The sequence below is a fragment of the Epinephelus fuscoguttatus genome, linkage group LG18 (assembly GCF_011397635.1).
Source record: "Epinephelus fuscoguttatus linkage group LG18, E.fuscoguttatus.final_Chr_v1".
Classification (NCBI taxonomy): domain Eukaryota; kingdom Metazoa; phylum Chordata; class Actinopteri; order Perciformes; family Serranidae; genus Epinephelus; species Epinephelus fuscoguttatus.
The window spans coordinates 20,323,080-20,341,717 of NC_064769.1; the positions used below are offsets into that span (position 1 = coordinate 20,323,080).

Sequence of the window (18,638 nt, forward strand, 5' to 3'; positions counted from 1 at the left end):
ATCTGCTGCCAATGCTATGGCTCCAGACACCTCAGGACACCCTCAAGGTCCTGGGTCCATGCCTCACCAAGTCTGATCTACAGTGGGGCCTCTGTCCTGTTGAGATATGTACACAGAAACTCTGAGGTAGTGGCATATCCCACAAATGCCTGATCAGATTGGGATCTGGGAAACTTGGAGGCCAGGTCAATGCCTTGAGCTTTTGTTCATGCTCCTCGGGCCATTCCTGATTAGTTTTTGTGGTGTCACGTGGTGCATTGTCCTGCTGGAGGGGCCACTGCTATCAGGGGGGTACTGGGTCTGTAACAATGTTTGGGGTCAGTGGAGCATGTCAAGTTGTATCCACACGAAAGCCAGGATCAAAAGTTTCCCCAGAATCAATCGATCAATGTCATTTACTTTACCTGTCAGTGGCTGGTCGGTGTTGCTGTCTCACACACAGTGTTGTTGGCTGGACTTTTCTTTGTAATTGTTCTCAGAAATGATGCCATAGTTTCCTCAATAATGTGGATATCATTACAAATATATTCTAAATGAAAGCAGTCAGTAAATGGATGTGTGGTTTATATCAGATCTACAGTGTTGCCTTTCTTGTACCGTTGTTTATTTGAGATTTTTTGGAGACACTAAAATATATAGGAAAAGCATAACCGGTATTTTTCACTGCAGTGTCTCAATAGTTTCAAGCAGTGCTCATATTATTATAGAAGTAATGCAGTCCAAAACCGGGTACACCTACAGTACTTTTAATTCAGATATATAATAAACATATCTCACCATGAAGAGTCAGACAGTCACACAACAACTCAACAATAATAAAATGACAAAAAAAGAAGAATGAGGGACGAGAGGGCTCATACAGGAGAGAAAAAGGACATTCAGACCTTAGATAGATTCACATTTCAATTGCATGGTGTACTTTATATTTTAAAATGTGATACTCAGACATGCACACTTCTCTTCACAGCATGTTTGAGCTGTTACCTTGTTCACGCACATCAGATGCATCACTGGATTTATTTTTGTTGTTGCTGATAAACCAAGAGCTAATGAAACTCTCCGGAGAGGTAATTGTTTGTAGATTACACAGAACAGTCTCACATTGGGCAGTTTTAAATCTCCACAACACCAACATTCAGTGTCACAGCCTCTAAAACTTGTCAAGACTCATCCATTTTAAAACTCCACTCTCTCCACCTTTTCATGGTGTTCCAGCCCTCTATTCTTCAGGTGTTACTGGTCAAACTGGTTGAGTTAACTGACCATGTGCTGCTGTATGTGCGTGTAATGACCTCAGGCTGAGTCTCCGTGACAGACTATAACTTCTCACTGCTGTATAGAGTCCAAATTCTCTTTGAGTCGTCGGGTCATGCTGGGGATCAGGTTCACGTGGTCATCCACACAGCTGCCCACGCAGCGGTCCATCAGTGATCGAACAGCTGGCTCCTTGGCGCCGGAGTCAAAAAGATCCTTCGCCTTGTCGTTGCAGTGCATCGTGCATCTGGTCAGACGGTCCTGGGAGGGGTGGGGGGGGGCAGAGAAGAGAGATGGTTTAGACTTACCAAAAGCAGACGAGAGAGGCATCCCAGTGGACATGGTTTGAGATTCACAGGCGGTTACAAATTTAGAAAGTAAAGATTTTTAGCATCTAATCAGCGATGGTGGAAATTTAAAACTTGTCCTTTTTGATAATTTAATACTTCAGTGCAAATGCAGTTGAAATATGGGGGAAATTAAACAAATACATCCCTTAAAAGGCTCATACAAATAAAAATGTTACATCATAAATGTGAAATTCTGGCAAATGTTGACTATTTAATGGTGCCAATATGATGTGACGCCTTGGATAAGTCATGGAAAAAGCCTGTTCTTGAACAAGTATCATGTTGCCCTGGTTAACTCATTCTTTATGCCTGAAAATATCTACAAAAAATTAAGTTGCTACATGGATGCATGATAAGATCAGCATGTCATTTGTAGGGGCCCATATTGGCTTTAAAAGGAAATATCTGAATTGGCCAACATGCTGAGAATATCGGTACCTCACTGGCAGTGGTGTAAAGTGGTTACAACAGGTCCCACTGCACGCTATTATGACGGGCCCGACAGTATACGCTATCATGCACATATCGTCTTGTGCCATGATCAGAGACTTGATATTGGCTAACATTAACATACATATTACCCAGCAATCATCACTGCATATCTGCATATCACAAAACAATACCTAAGAAATAAAAATTTTAAATTTTTTGATAGTTTATTTCGTTCAAACCCAGGGTGGGGGAGCCCCTCTGTGCAGAGTTTACATGTTCTCCCTGTGTCAGTGTGGGTTTTCTCCGGGTACTCCAGCTTCCTCCCACAGTTCAAAGACATGCAGGTTAATTGGTGACTCTAAATTTTCCGTAGGTGTGAGTGTGAATGGTTGTCTGTTTCTATGTGTCAGCCCTGTGATAGTGTGGCGACCTGTCCAGGGTGAACCCCGCCTCTTGCCCTATGTCAGCTGGTTTAGGCTCCAGCACCCCGTGACCCCCAACAGGATAAGTGTCTACAGAAAATACATGAATGAATATAATTTGTTACAGATGCTCTTTACTACTTTACAGAAAAAACCTGAAGGAGACGGGTTTGACTTTTTTTAAAAAAATTCCAATGTACATCTCTAGTTGTTACATCATTACCTTGAATCATATATATTACATACATATACAGATCCAGCGCAATTTGCAAAACATTTAGGACTAAAGCCTCGGACACCCAGGCCAAATGACACCATTATTGCAGGCTGACTTTATTGGAAATCTGGAAAATGTGATTGTGAAATTCCATGACTTTTCCTGAGTTTCCATGACCTTGACCATCACCCGTTTATATTTTTACAGATTTTGAGGTTTAGTCTATTTTTCCAGCACACACTGGAGGGGTGGACCCAGAAGACAATAATGTTTGGACTGCATATTCTCCTAAGAAACTAAAGTGACAGAAGCGGATGCATGTGAATGATGTCATACAGGTTGTGTGACAGGAAACATGTTTCTTAAAGTAGGGCTTTGATGCATAAGCAAAAGAAGGGAGGTATTCTTTTGAACTGTCTCTCACCTGAAACTTCTCCAGCTCTGAGGTAACCAGTCCCTGAGCTTTGGCCAGAGGGGTGTGACACCTCTCGATGCACTGATGCACCACAGTCATGGAGTCTGTGGAGCGTTCACAGCACTCTGCGCTGCACCTGAACATGCGACCCTGCAGCAACAACACACAGCTAACACGTGAGGAACACAGGTGCTGCACAGGTTAGACAGGTAGAAACACAAAGCACTGCATGCACAGCCAATGTTTATACGGCTATGACACCTGCCTGCATCACACGGATGTGATCCCTCTCCAGGCTTTGGACCATTTCTTCCACCACAGTGTGCACGCGTGCCTGATGTGCCTCCGCCATCTCTGTCCGTCCTGCTCACTCCGAGAAGTCTTCACTGATATTTAAGATTCAAGTTTAGCATTTAAATCAGCCCGGACGGACGTGATATACCCGCGGCGTCCCCTTCAAGTTCCTTTACTTTACACTTTTATTGTAACTAAGGTCACCTCCATTCAAGCATGGTTCAAGATGAGTACTCGTGCGCCACTTCCGCTTAACTTCCGCAACCGGTTTTAGAAAAAAAAATCCTCTTCCGGTTTGAGTGGTCCGACTTCAAAATTGACTTCCAAGATATTACTCAACAGGTTTTTTTTAAAGGCCAAGGGTGTGACAAGGATCTTCTTAGATCAGACCTCTGTGGGAGAGTCCGGGGGGGATTCTCCCACGGGATTAATTATATTATTCATTTATTTATTTTGATGAAGTAGCTCTATTTTGTTGCTTTTTTATGCACCCTGGCACCTCATTTACCCTTAAAAACTTTTTTTTTTTACTTTTATGAATTGTGTGATGTTAAAAATATCTGGTTATTTTGAATCATTAAAGAGTAGAAAGACAACTGCTATCATTAAAATTAATTCACTAGAGTTGGAAAAATAGTCAAATGTATGTATTTATGTTAACAGTGGTGGAACTACAAACATTTATTTTGGTACAAATATGAACAGACCAACAGATTATTTGATCTGGGGCTTTGTATTATTAGCAGACCTACCTTTATTTCTGAAACATATATATAACCTAAACGTATGGATCCGCCGCTTTTTGTAAAACATTTTGGGTTGACACCAAGGCCTAACGATGCCACCATTGCAGACTGACGTTATTGGAAATCATATTTTCTTAGAATTTATTTATCTTTTTGTGAGAGGAGAGGGGTGATGCAGAAAGGTGGAGGCATGTCTATTTTTTTAAGCACTGGGGAGGGACTTAGGTTTTTTTTTATTTTGGCTTAGGGGAGGAACATACAACTTTAAATTGCCTTTTTAAAATTTATTTTACCACCAATCTTTGAAAATTGCCCAAACTGCCATTTATCATAGCGAGAAACTGTAAAAACAGAAATTATAAGTGGATATTTAATTTTCCAATGGTCCCTGGAAACATCATGTACACCCAACGCTTTTGTCAGGAAAAGAAAAACAAGCTATAACCAAATCAGAGCTCAAAATGGTGACATTTCATCAAAATAACTCTACATTTAAAATAAACCCTAAGCACAAACTAACCAGCATGCACGAAAGGCGTTAAATAATTATGCTTTTTTTAACTCCAAAATTTCATCCTAAACGTCGGGGAAGATTAAAAAGATTACAAAAATCCAAAAAAAACAACAACCCTCATTTATGGTGGAGGGAAGCTCATGCAGGGCGGCACGGTGGTGTGGCGGTTAGCACTCTCGCCTCACAGCAAGAGGGTTGCTGGTTCGATCCCGGGCGTGGGAGCCCCACTGTGCGGAGTTTGCATGTTCTCACCATGTCAGCGTGGGTTCTCTCCGGGCACTCCGGCTTCCTCACACAGTCCAAATTGCAGATTGGGGACTAATTAATTAATTAATTATGTGTCAGCCCTGTGATAGTCTGGCGACCTGTCCAGGGTGTACCCTGCCTCTCGCCCGATGTCAGCTGGGATAGGCTCCAGCCCCCCCATCATTAAAAGAAATAATGATGATGGTAATAGAGATGAAGTCACACCCCAGCCTCCTCTAATAAGTAAAGAACAGTCCCTTAATTAATTGTAAGTGCCATACTTCTACATTTCTTTGCAGTCCCTTACTTAACTTAAAATACATGTCACATTTTATCTTGTTAAAGGTTAATTATATTATGATCTTCTCCACCTGGAGACAAATTGCCCTCATTATTCAGTAAATTAAATTTTTGCGTGCCTTTATTGTGAAACTCAGACGTCGTCGTATCCGGAAGTGTGTTTCAACATCAAGAGACGTTCACGGCACCCCGACATGTTTCAACCGTTGAACAAGTCTAGTTAGTTGTTTACACCTCTAGTCTTGTAGTGGCTTTTGTTGACTGTCCAGTTTGCTGTTTAAGCACACAGAGGGAAATTTAAACGAGCTCTGAATCTGTGTTGAAGGTGAAGATATCTGTGAGGCTACCTCTGGACCAGCCCTCCTACAGTGACTTTTTATACAGTGAGTCCAAACCGTTCACTGTGACACTGAACTCTTTCTCTTTATAACGTCTCTAAATATTAAACATTACAGTGTTAGCTTCGGCTGTGTGATAATTTATGTCACTATTTCCTGTGTTACTCTTTGAATTCCACCTAGCGTAACCTTTGACCAAGACTGATAGGCACTGTTGCATTCAGGTTCACAGCGGAACTGACCATGGCTCATGTTTGTTCCTCCTGAGCAGATGCTACGTCGTGCAGTGAAGGACTAGACGCCCACAATGAATCCACAAACACTGTCACTGAGAGCGGTGCTGTTCCTGGGGCTTTTCCACACTGGGAGAAGAAGTCTAGCCTCGGCCCCAGAGCTGCTAGAGCAACCCAAAAAGATAGGTAGGTCTGCCCCAGGGTGCGTTCAAATACCAAAACATACTCCTCCTTTCTATACCTACTTCCTCTATTTGGTCTGATGCATCCATTTTATGATGTCTGCCTCACTGGTAGACAGGCGTCCTCCCTGGGGTGCTAAAGTTATAGGGGTCATGTTACTTCATCTCATTTATTTTATTTATAGGGACAACACTAAATAACATCTCTGTAAATGTGCCAGTGTTAGTCAAATGGCTTATTTTCAACTGCAGTCTGGTAAGATGATTTGAAAACTATGATAATATTATATTTCTGTGGGGGAGACCTCACGGTGACCTTACCCAGAATACAACTGTGTCCGGGGACACTCTTTATACAGTATGTGAGCTCAAAGAAATGGCATTTGCTGTAAAATCTGACAGACAGCCTATGATTTGCTAAAAAGCATCATCATAATAATAATAAAATTTATTTATATTGCACCTTTCATACAATAAAATCAGTATTAACTGCTTTACAATGAGGGCAATATAAGCACTGAAAATAAACACATAAAACAGGCCAACATGGCAGTTCAGTATAAAAGGACATTTGAAAAATTTTCATTCAAAAGCGATGGTGATCTGAGATCATATCAATCGACATCTCAGAGAGTATTTCTCCTTGTGTCACCTTTTAGGCCTCTGACGTCAGCAACAGTCAGAGTCTGTAATTCCCAACAGACACAGACTGACTAATAGATATTGATTAACTGAAATAAGCTTCTCTCAGCTTGCCTCAGAATGCCTTCCCAAGACGTCCCTGTGGGTTTGTCTGTGCTGGGTGCAGCCCTCTTCTGCCCCTGAATCCACCACCCAGTTGTGGCGCTGTGGATCAAGAAGAACTCAAAACAATCTTTCTTCCTCGTATAAAGGCAGAAAATTATAAAACCATAAATCATAAAATCAAGTAAGATACAACATTTTAAAAGAACTGCAGCAGTGTGAAGTACAAGAAGAGTTTCAGACCTGCGTCAGAGCTAGTTAAAGGTCAGAGTGAACAGGTGCATTTTTATCTTTCTTTTAAAAATATTTAGTGAGCTGGTATCTCTGATATCCCCCATTTTCTTTCTGCTGTTACTGGGAACCTCCAGTAAACCAGCAGAGGATAATCACATTGTTCTTGGAGGTAAATAATTAACAAGGGACTTAGTAAAGTAGCTAGATCTGAGCTCATTTAGGGCTTTGTATACAAGGAGGAGGAGCTTTAAATTAATGCTAAATGTAACAGGAAGCCAGTTTAAACCAGATAAGACTGGACTGATGTGCTTTCAACTCTTGGTTGTGGTTAATAACAGACTACAGAGTTTTGAATGAGCTGATGGAATATTTTTCTTGGTTTGATCAATAAAATACTAGACACTGGTCTGATGATTTAATTGAATAAGCATGTTAGTAGGTCACTTCTAAGAAGATCAGTGACTGTAGAAGTGTTTTGTCATTCTTTCTTATGTTTCTGACTTTTCACTCACATGCAAACTCCACACAGAAGGGCTCCCACGCCCGGGATCGAGCCGGCAACCCTCTTGCTGTGAGGCGAGAGTGCTAACCACTACATCACCGTGCCGCCCATGTATTGCGTTGTCTAGCCTGTAATGCTGTGTTTCTAATATGCAGTTAGCGTATTCAGATAAGTCTTGCTGAGTTTAAATACTAATGCCCCATAGAATAATGAATGAATAGGAAAAAGCACCCTTCTAGCTGGAAGACCTGAGGACACTTGCTGCTTCAGATACCGACACATCAGTGGGCTGAACTGAGACGATATCCTCGATAAAATCATGTGGCTAATAACTGCTTTTGTTATTGGAAGAAGTCATCTCAGGATAAAGTTATACTCCCAGACACAGAGGCATTTGTCTTCTTCACTACTCCTGTGATGTTATCCCCACCACTCACAGTTGCCATGTTTCTTGCCTACAATACTTGTTCCATCAGTAGAGGCTGACCTCTGTACATGTTGCCTGCATACAGTATCTCTGTAGCTGTTAAAGAGAAAGAGTAACATCTGTATTTTTGAAGGTATTGAAAATCATACCTTTGGGATTTCTAAATATGCCATTATACTGCAATATCTTGATACGGCCCAAGTCTACTTTTAGGGTGATATCTACATTACCAAAACCATATGGCCTTCTTAATCAGTTACTTGATCAATTCTGGTGATAGATTAATCACTTTAAGTTATTTATTAAGCAAAAATGGCAAACATTTGTGTATACCAGTTTCTTAAATGTGAGGATTTTTTGTTTTCTTTGTTTTAAATTATTGTAAATGTCTGTAAATGACTGTCTGTTTGGTTTAAAAAAGGAGGTTCAAAATGTCTCCTTGAGCTCTGGTAAAGTATGATGGACATTTTGTATATTCTTTATATAAAAATAGATTAATCTCTGATGGAAATCAATTGTTGGTTGCAGCTGCAGTACAAATTTTTTAAAAGGACTCTTAAAAAAGTTGTATGTAAGATGTGTCTATTGTAAGTATCGCACAAAAGTAAAGCTGCAGGTGTCAATTGAAATAAAACTGGGGAAAGTTCATCCTATAAATGTTCATATGAACAGACAATATTATCTCAAGAGAATAATTCCAAACGAGCGTGTTACAAAGTTGTTTCACAGTGTTGTCATTGCTTCTGTGAAGCTGTGGTCGGAGCAGGCATCGGTGGCACAGCTGCAGCGTTTTACCTGAGGCAGGAGTTTGGACCTGGGGTGAAGATCGATGTGTTTGAACCTGGCACTGTCGGTGGACGGCTTGCGACAGTGAAGATTGGAGATGATGAGTATGAGACAGGAGGTTCAGTGATCCATCCTCTGAATCTACACATGAAGCAATTCATTGAAAAATTAGGTAACACATCCTCAGTTAAACAGACTCAGCACAAATTTATGAATGATTGAAACCATTATTGGTTTGTAGTCTTGATATCTGAAACTTTTTTTTTCAGGTATTCCTCCGAGGAAAGATGTCCCCTCTAAAATGGCGATCTTTGATGGGAAGGAGCTCATGTTTGAGGAGAGTGACTGGTTCATAGTAAACTTCTTGCGCATGCTCTGGAGATACGGGTTCAGCTTTCTCCGAATGCATATGTGGGTGGAGAGTATTTTGGACAAATTTATGAGGTGAGGAGGAAGAATAGTTGTCATGGCCTCTCAATATCAACACAGAATTGCTGTTCCTTTTTTTGTTGCATGTCTTAATGATCATGTAAATCCTTGAATTCACAGGATCTACCAGTATCAGCAGTATGGTTACTCTTTCTCCACTGTGGATAAACTCCTTCATGCCATGGGTGGCGATAGTTTTCTTACCCTGGTGAATCAGACCCTGGAGGAAACAATGATTGGCGAGGGATTTTCGCAGACCTTCATCAACGATATTGTCGCACCCATCACGCGTGTCAACTATGGCCAAAGTGTCCGCATCCATGGCTTTGTGGGTATGTTTGTGGGTATAGTTCATCGCATATCTCAAGGTTTGTGTTGTAAAAGCTGTAAAATAGAGGTCATATGTGTTGTCTGTCTTGTCCTCTAGGGGCCGTGTCATTAGCAGGGGCAGATTCAGGCCTGTGGGCAGTGGATGGAGGAAATAAAAGGGTGTGTTCGGGACTGCTGTACAACAGCAAAAGTGAGCTCATCCCTGCTGCAGTGACGTCCATTTCAGTCAAGGTTCGACCATCAAAGACAGGTACCTTTCACATTCCTTCATGTGTGTGAAGAATTTCTGATGTGTATGTTCACACTTTTTAAATGTCAAACATTTTAACTTCCCTCCTTCTCCCATTTTCAGGCACCACAGCCAGTTTCTATGAGGTTAACTATGTCGGAGAATCAGGCGCAGCACACTCTCTGTATGACATTGTGATAATAGCAACACCGCTTCACCAAGGAAAGTCTGACATCACCTTCTCAGGCTTCTCCCCTCCAATCCCAACTCATTTCCCCGGACGTTACCACCAGACCGTCGCCACTCTGGTCCACGGCTTGCTGAACATGTCCTACCTTGGGACCACAGAGCCAGCCTCGAAATTCACCGTGTCTGACATCCTCACTACAGACTCAAAGGGCTGCGCCATCAAAAGCCTGGGCTCTCTTGACCCTGTGCACATCCCCGAGGGCTACAAGAGACCCCCTGCCAGTGAGACCAAAGTCTGGAAGGTGTTCTCCCAACAGCCGCTGTCCCAGGAGCAGCTGAAGGACATGTTCCTCTCCTGGGACTCAGTGTCGGAGACTCCGTGGCTGGCTTATCCTTCTTACCACCCGCCGCACCGTAACACACCTCCCTTCATCCTGCACTCGCGGCTGTACTACCTCAACGCTGTGGAGTGGGCCGCTAGCGCCATGGAGATGAGTGCCATCTCTGCCAGGAACGTGGCCTTACTGGCACACCACCGCTGGCACCAGCAGGTCAACAAGATCGACCAGGAAGACCTGCACACCCGACTGAGAGGTGAACTCTAAAGAGAGGAAGATAAAGCAGTAAAGTTCAGTACAGACCCACACAGATACTCATGGAAATGCCCGCTGCACTCTAACATTACTCCTGTCAGGACAAAACCCAACTCTTCTTTCAGGTATTTGGGCCGCTCTGACCTCTTTAAACTTAAAGTTTATTGCAACCTGGATCTCTTTGACATAGTATTGGCCATCAGTTTTATCTTTTACTAAGTTAACAGTCAGAGCTAAAAACACAGGGAACACAGCGACATTGCCACGATGAAGTCTAACAGGGCAACAAACAGGAGCAGTCACACAATTAGACTTGTAGTTTAAACAGATTCTCCTCAACACAGAATTTGCTCTGAAAACGTTCACTGTTTGTATGCGTTTTCTCCTCCAAATAAGTCTGGCTAACCCGAGGGGTTTGTGTAATACCTGTCTGATTGGTTGACTCCTCCTCCTCCTCATGTTTCCTGCCCTCATCTGACTTCTTTTTAGCGATGTCTCTGCTTTCCCTGATCTCAGCAGATAACTTCTTGAGTACAATGTTATTTTTATCAGTAGGAGTAGAGAGGCTAAGTCCCTCCCTTTTTGGTGTACCCCATGGGATTTTATTTTTGTTTTACAGTCTTTTGTTGATGTTTGTCAGTTTAAATATGATTTTGCATGTTGGGAAAGTTGCAGTTTTTCATAGTTTTGTCGAAGTACTGTGTAGATTTGTGTAAAACTGCTCAGTAAACTACATTTCTCATTTTGCACGGTATACATCACAAACACCAGCTAGCTTGCTAGCCCTGAGAAGACGATCAAACTTCACTATCACTAAGTTGTAGCAAGGCTTCCGTAGCTGCTGGAGGATCAATTACGGCTAGCTAACTAGCTGGCTAGGTAATTCGTAACGTTATCTTCCCTGATGTGTCAAATTCAGTGTCTTCTGGTCTTTTATCAGACAGCATAGGTTTAGATTTAGGGGGGGATGCAGGGGACACATCCCGTCCTTTAAAAAAATTAAAATTATTTTGACAAAATTGAATACATTAACACCATAAATTGATGCGGAAGTGGCACAAATTGATGCATAAAAAATCACCAGAATGCAGGAAATTAAGCACTTGATGCTCAAAATTTACTAGTGGAGGATTCCTAAACTTCCAGTTTCATGTGTCCTACCCAATGTTGACAAGACCTGTACCTCGTGTAAGTACATCAACCCCTGGTGCGAAACACACAGACATTGTAGCTTCGGTGAGACAGACTGGAAGTAGAATAGAAAGCTATGACATCATTTAACGTGACTTTTGTAGTTTTTTTTTTAATGATGTCTTTTCATTATTTTATACACCACTTTCATGGCAAACTGCGACTGTCTTGGTTCACAAAATTACCTTATGAATTGACAAACATTATATTTGTAATTCATGGCACAATTCAAACAAGATTAATGAATTATTTGTCTCTCACCATTGACTTACAAAGATATTTCTTGTTGAAATAATGTCCCATGGCAGTCCACTGGAAGAGGTGGGACTTTGCTTCTCTATGTTGACCAAAACTAATAAAAGAAAAGACCATCAAAAGGATCCTTTAATCACCCTGACAGTAGACATGGTTCATCATTCACCAGCAACAATAGCACAGATCCCTCTGAAAGGTGGGTCAACATTGTAACGTGCTGAATTTTTTTAATCACTGTGAACCATGCTGCACTCCAGGGAAGATGCATCCTCTTTGTGTTCCTCTATCTACATTAAACTGATTCTTTTGTATGTGCGCTTCTACTGTTATGAACATGGTACAGCTTACATCTAGCGAGTCAGCTTGTTGGTGCCACATAAACCAAGATGTCCTTTTTGTTGATGGATCTATGTGTCTTTTTTAGTCTCTCTACCTCCAGAGCAGACCACTGTATGTGTTGTGAATGAGCACAGGCAGCTTTCAGCAAGAGAGTGGTGCCATCAAGACGTTGTCTTGTTGATGTTAATGATGCCAAATATGAAAAGTATTAATAAGTTTATCTTGTGCTGATAATGTTAATGAGACTTATGAGATGTATGAATTCAGTTTGTTAAAACTATGATTGTGCCTTAAAGATATCCGTAATCGGCTTAGGTATTTATTAAATAATAAGTCTCCGTATAATTTTAGAAATCATCTGTCCTTTGGGTCTTCTGGTTATTTTTAATGAAGTGAAAATTGTCATCAGAGTCAGACCACCAGGACCAAACTGAGGAGTATAATGCATTTCTGTGTTTTGTTGTAACATCTGGAGGAGAATCTGTTTAAAAGTATTCTGTACCTGCGATTTATCAGGTGTCATGTTGCTTAAAACCACTTTCATATTCTTCATCAGCTTTGGGAAGGAAATTGTAGTTTGCTAATTGTTTCTTCTGCACTTTAGAGGTGTATTTTTCTAGATTTTTTGAGAGAAGTTTACTTGTTGTGAGTGTATGTGACAAGATACTGTAGCAAAGTGATTAATTGTGCAGTTTAATTGACAAAAGTTTATGTTTTACACTTATGTGTAGTCTCTTTACATGGACAAACAAAAAAGACAAAAAAACAAAAAAGTGCAGTATTTAGACTCACTTCTTCTGCAGAAATAAAACAAAGCTTTTAATTACAAATCGAAACGCTTCACTTGAGATTTTAAACAATACTGAAACTTCCCAAATTGCACTGTATGTTTTTTCCAAGTGTTTATGATCACAATAAATGGATGAGTCCTTGTTTGCTTTGCACTTCTATTTGACATTTTACTCCAAAAAGCTGAATTAAATTATGTTTGAATCACTTTTCAAGACACTGGCATCAATCTCACTTTCCACAAAGCAACTTGGAATCATTTGTGTGTTACTGATGACCATTTTATTCTTGTCCACATATTAGAATATCTGACTAAACTTGTTTACAGTTCTTCTAAAATTCAATTCAGTGTCACACCATCATCATCTGAAATTCAAAAAAAAAAAAAGATAATAGCTGCAGCTGTTTGCGTTCTCTCTTTGCCACACGATTAAATGAAGAATTGTCTCACTCAGTGACATTGTGATCCATCGTTCATAGGCCAAGGATGTGTGGTGAAATCACCATTTCCATTCCCAAAAGGAAATGAACATTGTTTTCAGCTCTGATGCAAGGACTCCCAGTTTTTTCTTTTCATCAAACGGTCACAGTAGCACCCCAAATAAAGGCCCATGTGACTGCAGAGCCAACAATGGGTGGCATTGACAGCCTGAATAAGGATACGTCTGTGTGCTGATGTGCCACCCAGCTGTCCTCTCAGGTAGGGAGGGACAATGGTACCAGAGCTGCCTGTCCATGCAGAACATGTGATGCGACTGAAGATATAAGAGAGGCTGGAAACTGACAACAACCCAAAATCTTCCACCAACCCAGACCAGCAGCAAAGATGAGGTTTCTAGTGCCAGTATTTGTTTTCCTCGCCGTGGCGGTGTTCCACTCCGGTAAGAACAATAAATACTCATTTTTAGAATCTAGACTTAGACTATAATTTTAATATGCAGTGATCTCCATTTGATTGATTTTGTTTTTATCTATTGACTTGATAATGTGTGTGACTGTGCCTCTATAGAGAACATGCTTATTTACATCAGATGTTCAGTTATGTATTAGTTCGGAGCCTGACTGATGTACCTGTGATGATTTCTAGCTCTCTCAGCATCTATTGAGTCCGCGGAGAAAGAGGAAGCAACCGCCAAGCACGGTGAGGAACTAATGTCAATAATAATTAGTTAAACAGCAATAATAATTACTATGCTATGATACTTTCAAGGGTGTAGGTTTCATTTAACATTGGAGGGGACACATATTTAACGAGGGGGTTTTTTTGATCAAAAATGTAATTCCCTGCATTCTGGTGAATTTTTATGCATCAATTTATGGTATAAATGTCTTAAATTCTGTCAAAATAAAAGTCTTCTGCTACTTTGAAGTTTATATTGGCAGCAACCAATGCCCATGTTCTAAATATTGAGAGGTATGTGTGCCTTGCTTGCAATTTGCATGCTTTGAAACCGATACAAATGTCTCTTCTTTCTGTCATGCAGATGGGCTAACTGAACTGCAGAAAATAGGTACAGTGCATCCGTCCAATTGAGCACCAGCAGATTTTGAAAGGGATGTTTCAAATGTTTTATGCATTTTATGTTCAAGTCTAGGGGTGTTAATTCACCTGACTGCAAGAACCTTTTCATTTTGCTTTATAATGACACTGGAAAACTTACCGGTTTGTTAGAGACACCTACCATATTTTATGTTTTACCTGTAACACTACTTTTTGTCACTTTTATCGTTACACAAACTACCCATCATCTTCTATGGCTTTTGTTTGACATCATCTCTACCCTCTGTCTCCTCAGATCAGATGGAGTTTGAGGCCGCTCAGAAGAGAGAGGCCGCTCAGGTGAATGGTAAGTATAACCAAAGTGTAGGGAAATGACCACAAGCCAAGATGAGCAGATGTGGCTGTCATCCATTGTGTTACAGTTTGTCTCAGTCACTTTGATACATTTCTCAAATCAGAATTGAAATTTTCAACACTACTTGTTCCACCTCCTCATCATCACTGTGACTAGTCACTTGTACACATCATGAAACCAAGTTCTTATTATTTTGAACAGAGTACAAATGCTTTGACACATTCATGCAAATGCTGTTTCCTTCATTATCAATTGCTTATGTCTTGTTGATCAAACTGTATTACACTAGTTTTCTGTTGAATAGTCTCACCCCCCAAAACATTTAGGCATGGGCTGATTATGTGACAATAGGCCCTTGGGCACAGATACACAAAGGGCCCCCACCTCTCTTACAGGAGCAAGACACATTGACTTTGTGGTGATTTTCCATCTCTTTGTTGTCGTTATGCATCTTTTTGTGGGTTTGTCTCTCTTTATGTGGTCATTTTGTGTCTCCTTGAGATAATTTTCTGTCTTTTTTTCCATCATTTTGAGTTTCTTCCTGGTCAGTACATGTTAATTTGACATTTTAAGTGAAGGCGAGGGGGCCCCTTGACACCTTGGGCCCCTGGACCTGCGCCCTCTAGATCCATTCAGTAATCATCCATGCATAGGCATCAGTCCATTACGTAAGTTACTACATGCGAAATGGCTGAACCAGTTGTCATAATCTGTCTGGCTAGATATCCGTTGTAATGTGGGTGAGAATTTGTGGCCCGACAGACTGAAATGTAAGGAGGTGTAGAAGAAAACTGCACTGTATTTCCTTATTCAATGCTGCATGTACAGTTCTGCATCAGGGGGTGTTTCCTGTTTACATTTAAATTGTGTTATTTTTCCTTTGTGCTATGCAGTCTTTTTTCTTTATCGCACTGACAGTCAACAAATCATAGTACAAACAGTAAAGGCATAAATGTGAATCCTGTCCAGTCTCTTGCAATCAATCTCTAACTTACAGTAATGTGTAACTCTACTTTTGGAATTGCTAAATGCCATACAGAAAAAAACTAGTGAAGTTCTCCTTTTTTAATCGTTGTCACCAAAACCTTAGCCATATAGTTTACATCAGAAAAACTTAAGAGTACAGTGTTATATTGGCAACATGGCTAAGCATTTTGAACATGTTTTTTGATAAACATTGACACAAGGGCTTGTCATTCTAATGGCACTGACATGTTCAGTGACACAAATATTAACTGTTGAGAGATAAACTAAACATTTTGAGCAAGTTATGGGCTTTTGCAGGTGGTGCTGTTAGTGGGAGAAATGCTCTTCCTGTTTTGCAAATGTTAAATGATTTGAGAAATGCACCACAGCAACTGAGACAACTTAAAATACAGTCTGTTTAACAAGTTCCAACTGTTTGAGTAATAATTTTGCACCCTTTCCTGTCAAGTTACAGAGGAACAGAATGCAGAAACCCGCTACCTCGGTAAGAGGAACTACATGACCTCATTCAAAATTAATAACGGCTGATTCAGATGCAGTTTGTAATGCAGTCTTTCAACTGTTTCACACACAGAGGCCACTCAGGACGGATCTGGTAAGTTATGCCTCTGTGATAAACACCTGAACACACACTGATCATGTGCTGAGCATCACCTGTTTGTATTTAAACAGTGGAGGAGCATGTTGAAGCCGGAACCGACAACACAGGTGTGTATCAAAAAAAACCCATCCTGCTGGCTTTAAAGGACAGCATGTGATCATTGTGTACCTGACATGGCATGTCAACTGTGAAATCTGTCTTCAGCAGGAGGAGGTGGGAACACTGAAGTAGCGGCTCAGGAAGGTGAGAGGTTTTACTGTTCAAGTATCCGCCTGTAGGTGGTGATGAAGGACAGTTCAGAAAAATATCTGCAGGAGCTCAAAGTGCACCTACATGTAAAATGTCACAACCTTGTGACTGATTTGTCTCCCCTGTTAGCCACAGAGTCCCAGTCTGAGTCCTCTGAGGAGGCAGAAGGTGAGTTGGTGACATAAGGTTTTGGTTAACAGCATATTTCAGCACATTAAAGCTGTGATTTCAGTTTCTGTTGTTCTATTAATGATATTTTTGTCTTTTTTAAATGTTTGACAGGGAGACAGAGGAGGGGTAAGTGATGTAAACCTGCACTAAAGCACTAAAAGCACCAGTAATTAGTAAAACAAACACAACATGACAAACTGCGACTGATATTTTTGTCCTTTTTTTCTCCACATACCCACGAATTTGTACATTTTCAGTTGTTAACCTACTTTTTAAAGTACATTTGGAGATAAAAATCAATACAAAATACACAACAGATTGGCAAAAATTGTATTTAAAGCCTTTTATTGTGCCTATTGTTTAAACTCAAAGTACATTTTAATGTCTTCCTACTCAGAGCACCACGGGGCAGTGCCAGTGGCTGTGAGCAATTTGGGTAAGATCAAGAAATATGGACACTGACTCACTATTCCAGTGAATCCCACACTGTAACTACATGCTATATTTTCCCATGTCTCCTCCAGATGAAGTGACTCAGGATTCAACCAAGAAGGACCAAGGTGAAAATGTCTAAATGCCACGCACACACACCAGCAACCACAAACAGTGTGAGGCTGACTGTATCTGTTTACTAGTATAACCCAGATAGCTGTAGAGCTGAGCTCAGAAGGCGGCGGTTGACTTTATTTTCTTAAGGCGGACTTGTACCTGCTGAGACAAGATGTGGTGTACTGTTTTGAGCAGCACAGCAGTGAAAGTTAAATTGAAGGTTATGCAATGAGGAGAATGTGGAAAACAGAGCCAGTCAGGGCTGGTCTCAGCTGGATTTAAATTGAGTTTGAGAAAAAAAAAAAAAACACAAAACTTTATAGGTTGGGTTCAAGTAAACAATAAAATGCCTCCAGGGCAATTACAAATTTACAACCAGACAGCTTGTAAAAAAAAACAACTTAAGAATAGATTTTTTTTTTCTCCAGATTAATGTATAAAAACAGTCTGAAGAGATATTTAAGTCACTACAGACCAGTTGGCTGCTTAACCTCAAAAATAAGATGCAGGGATTGTTTATTTGAACACAGTCCTCCTTGTATGTGAGTAAATCTAGGACAAGAATCCAGGGCACTCTGAGATGTCTGTCCCCAGGTGCTCATTGTGCTTGATTTATACTGTATCATCTGCTTCTGGTTATTTTAGGACCAAGGATGCACTGTCCCTGCCCTAAAAGATGCCGAAAAGATTGCTTAAATATTGATAAAATTCTTCTGATCCAAGGTTATTTATACAGTGAAGGTCATCTTTTGGATGCTCTGTAATTAGAAAATCGAATTTCAGAGAGGACAAATCTTGGTGCACTGGTTTCAAACAGAGAAAATCAACCTGTAGCAGTATGTCCTAATCTTTCGGGGGTAGAATAGGCCTTACATTGTGCTTTACAGCAGCAAAACTGCACACTGGTGCAGTCATCATTCATAGAAACCTGCGCAGGAGTGAGTCATGAGAAAGATCTGGATGTGATTCATATAATTGCTCTGAGAGCCCTGGAAAACTACTGAATTGCGGTGTGTTTGCAATGTAAAGCTAGCGTAAAGGAATCCTCTCTTCTGTCCCTGCGTCACAGATGTACTGGAGTGAGAAAGCGCGGTGGCACGTGGATCCCAACGCTCACCCATCACCCGGTGCCTGAGCTGCACCGAGCTTACTTCCAATAAAAAGGGAATTATTCCACCTATCTACAACCTCTCTGTGCTTTTTTGTCTCATGTCATGTGCTGTGACAAAATAGGTCTGTACAGAA

At 40.8% G+C, this 18,638-nt stretch overlaps 2 protein-coding genes across 3 annotated transcripts; one reads left to right on the forward strand and one right to left on the reverse strand.

Moving 5' to 3' along the window:
• Positions 1–730: 730 nt before the first annotated feature.
• On the reverse strand, positions 731–5,909 carry fam136a (family with sequence similarity 136 member A). Of its 2 annotated transcripts, none has more exons than XM_049603547.1 (3): positions 5,771–5,909; positions 3,100–3,240; positions 731–1,515 (listed from the first exon to the last, which is right to left on the reverse strand). In XM_049603547.1, exons 1-3 carry the CDS (start codon positions 5,771–5,773, stop codon positions 1,327–1,329), a joined length of 333 nt encoding a protein of 110 aa, XP_049459504.1. In that variant the 5' UTR covers positions 5,774–5,909; the 3' UTR covers positions 731–1,326. The 2 variants fall into 2 exon arrangements, with proteins under 2 accessions (XP_049459504.1, XP_049459503.1); XM_049603546.1 differs by lacking the exon at positions 5,771–5,909 and adding an exon at positions 3,356–3,664.
• Positions 5,807–13,124, forward strand: pcyox1 (prenylcysteine oxidase 1). Its single transcript, XM_049603544.1, has 6 exons — positions 5,807–5,947; positions 8,602–8,808; positions 8,906–9,080; positions 9,186–9,397; positions 9,493–9,645; positions 9,748–13,124. The coding sequence occupies exons 1-6, from the start codon at positions 5,836–5,838 to the stop codon at positions 10,416–10,418; spliced, it is 1,530 nt and encodes a 509-aa protein (XP_049459501.1). The 5' UTR covers positions 5,807–5,835; the 3' UTR covers positions 10,419–13,124.
• The last annotated feature ends 5,514 nt before the right edge of the window (positions 13,125–18,638 follow it).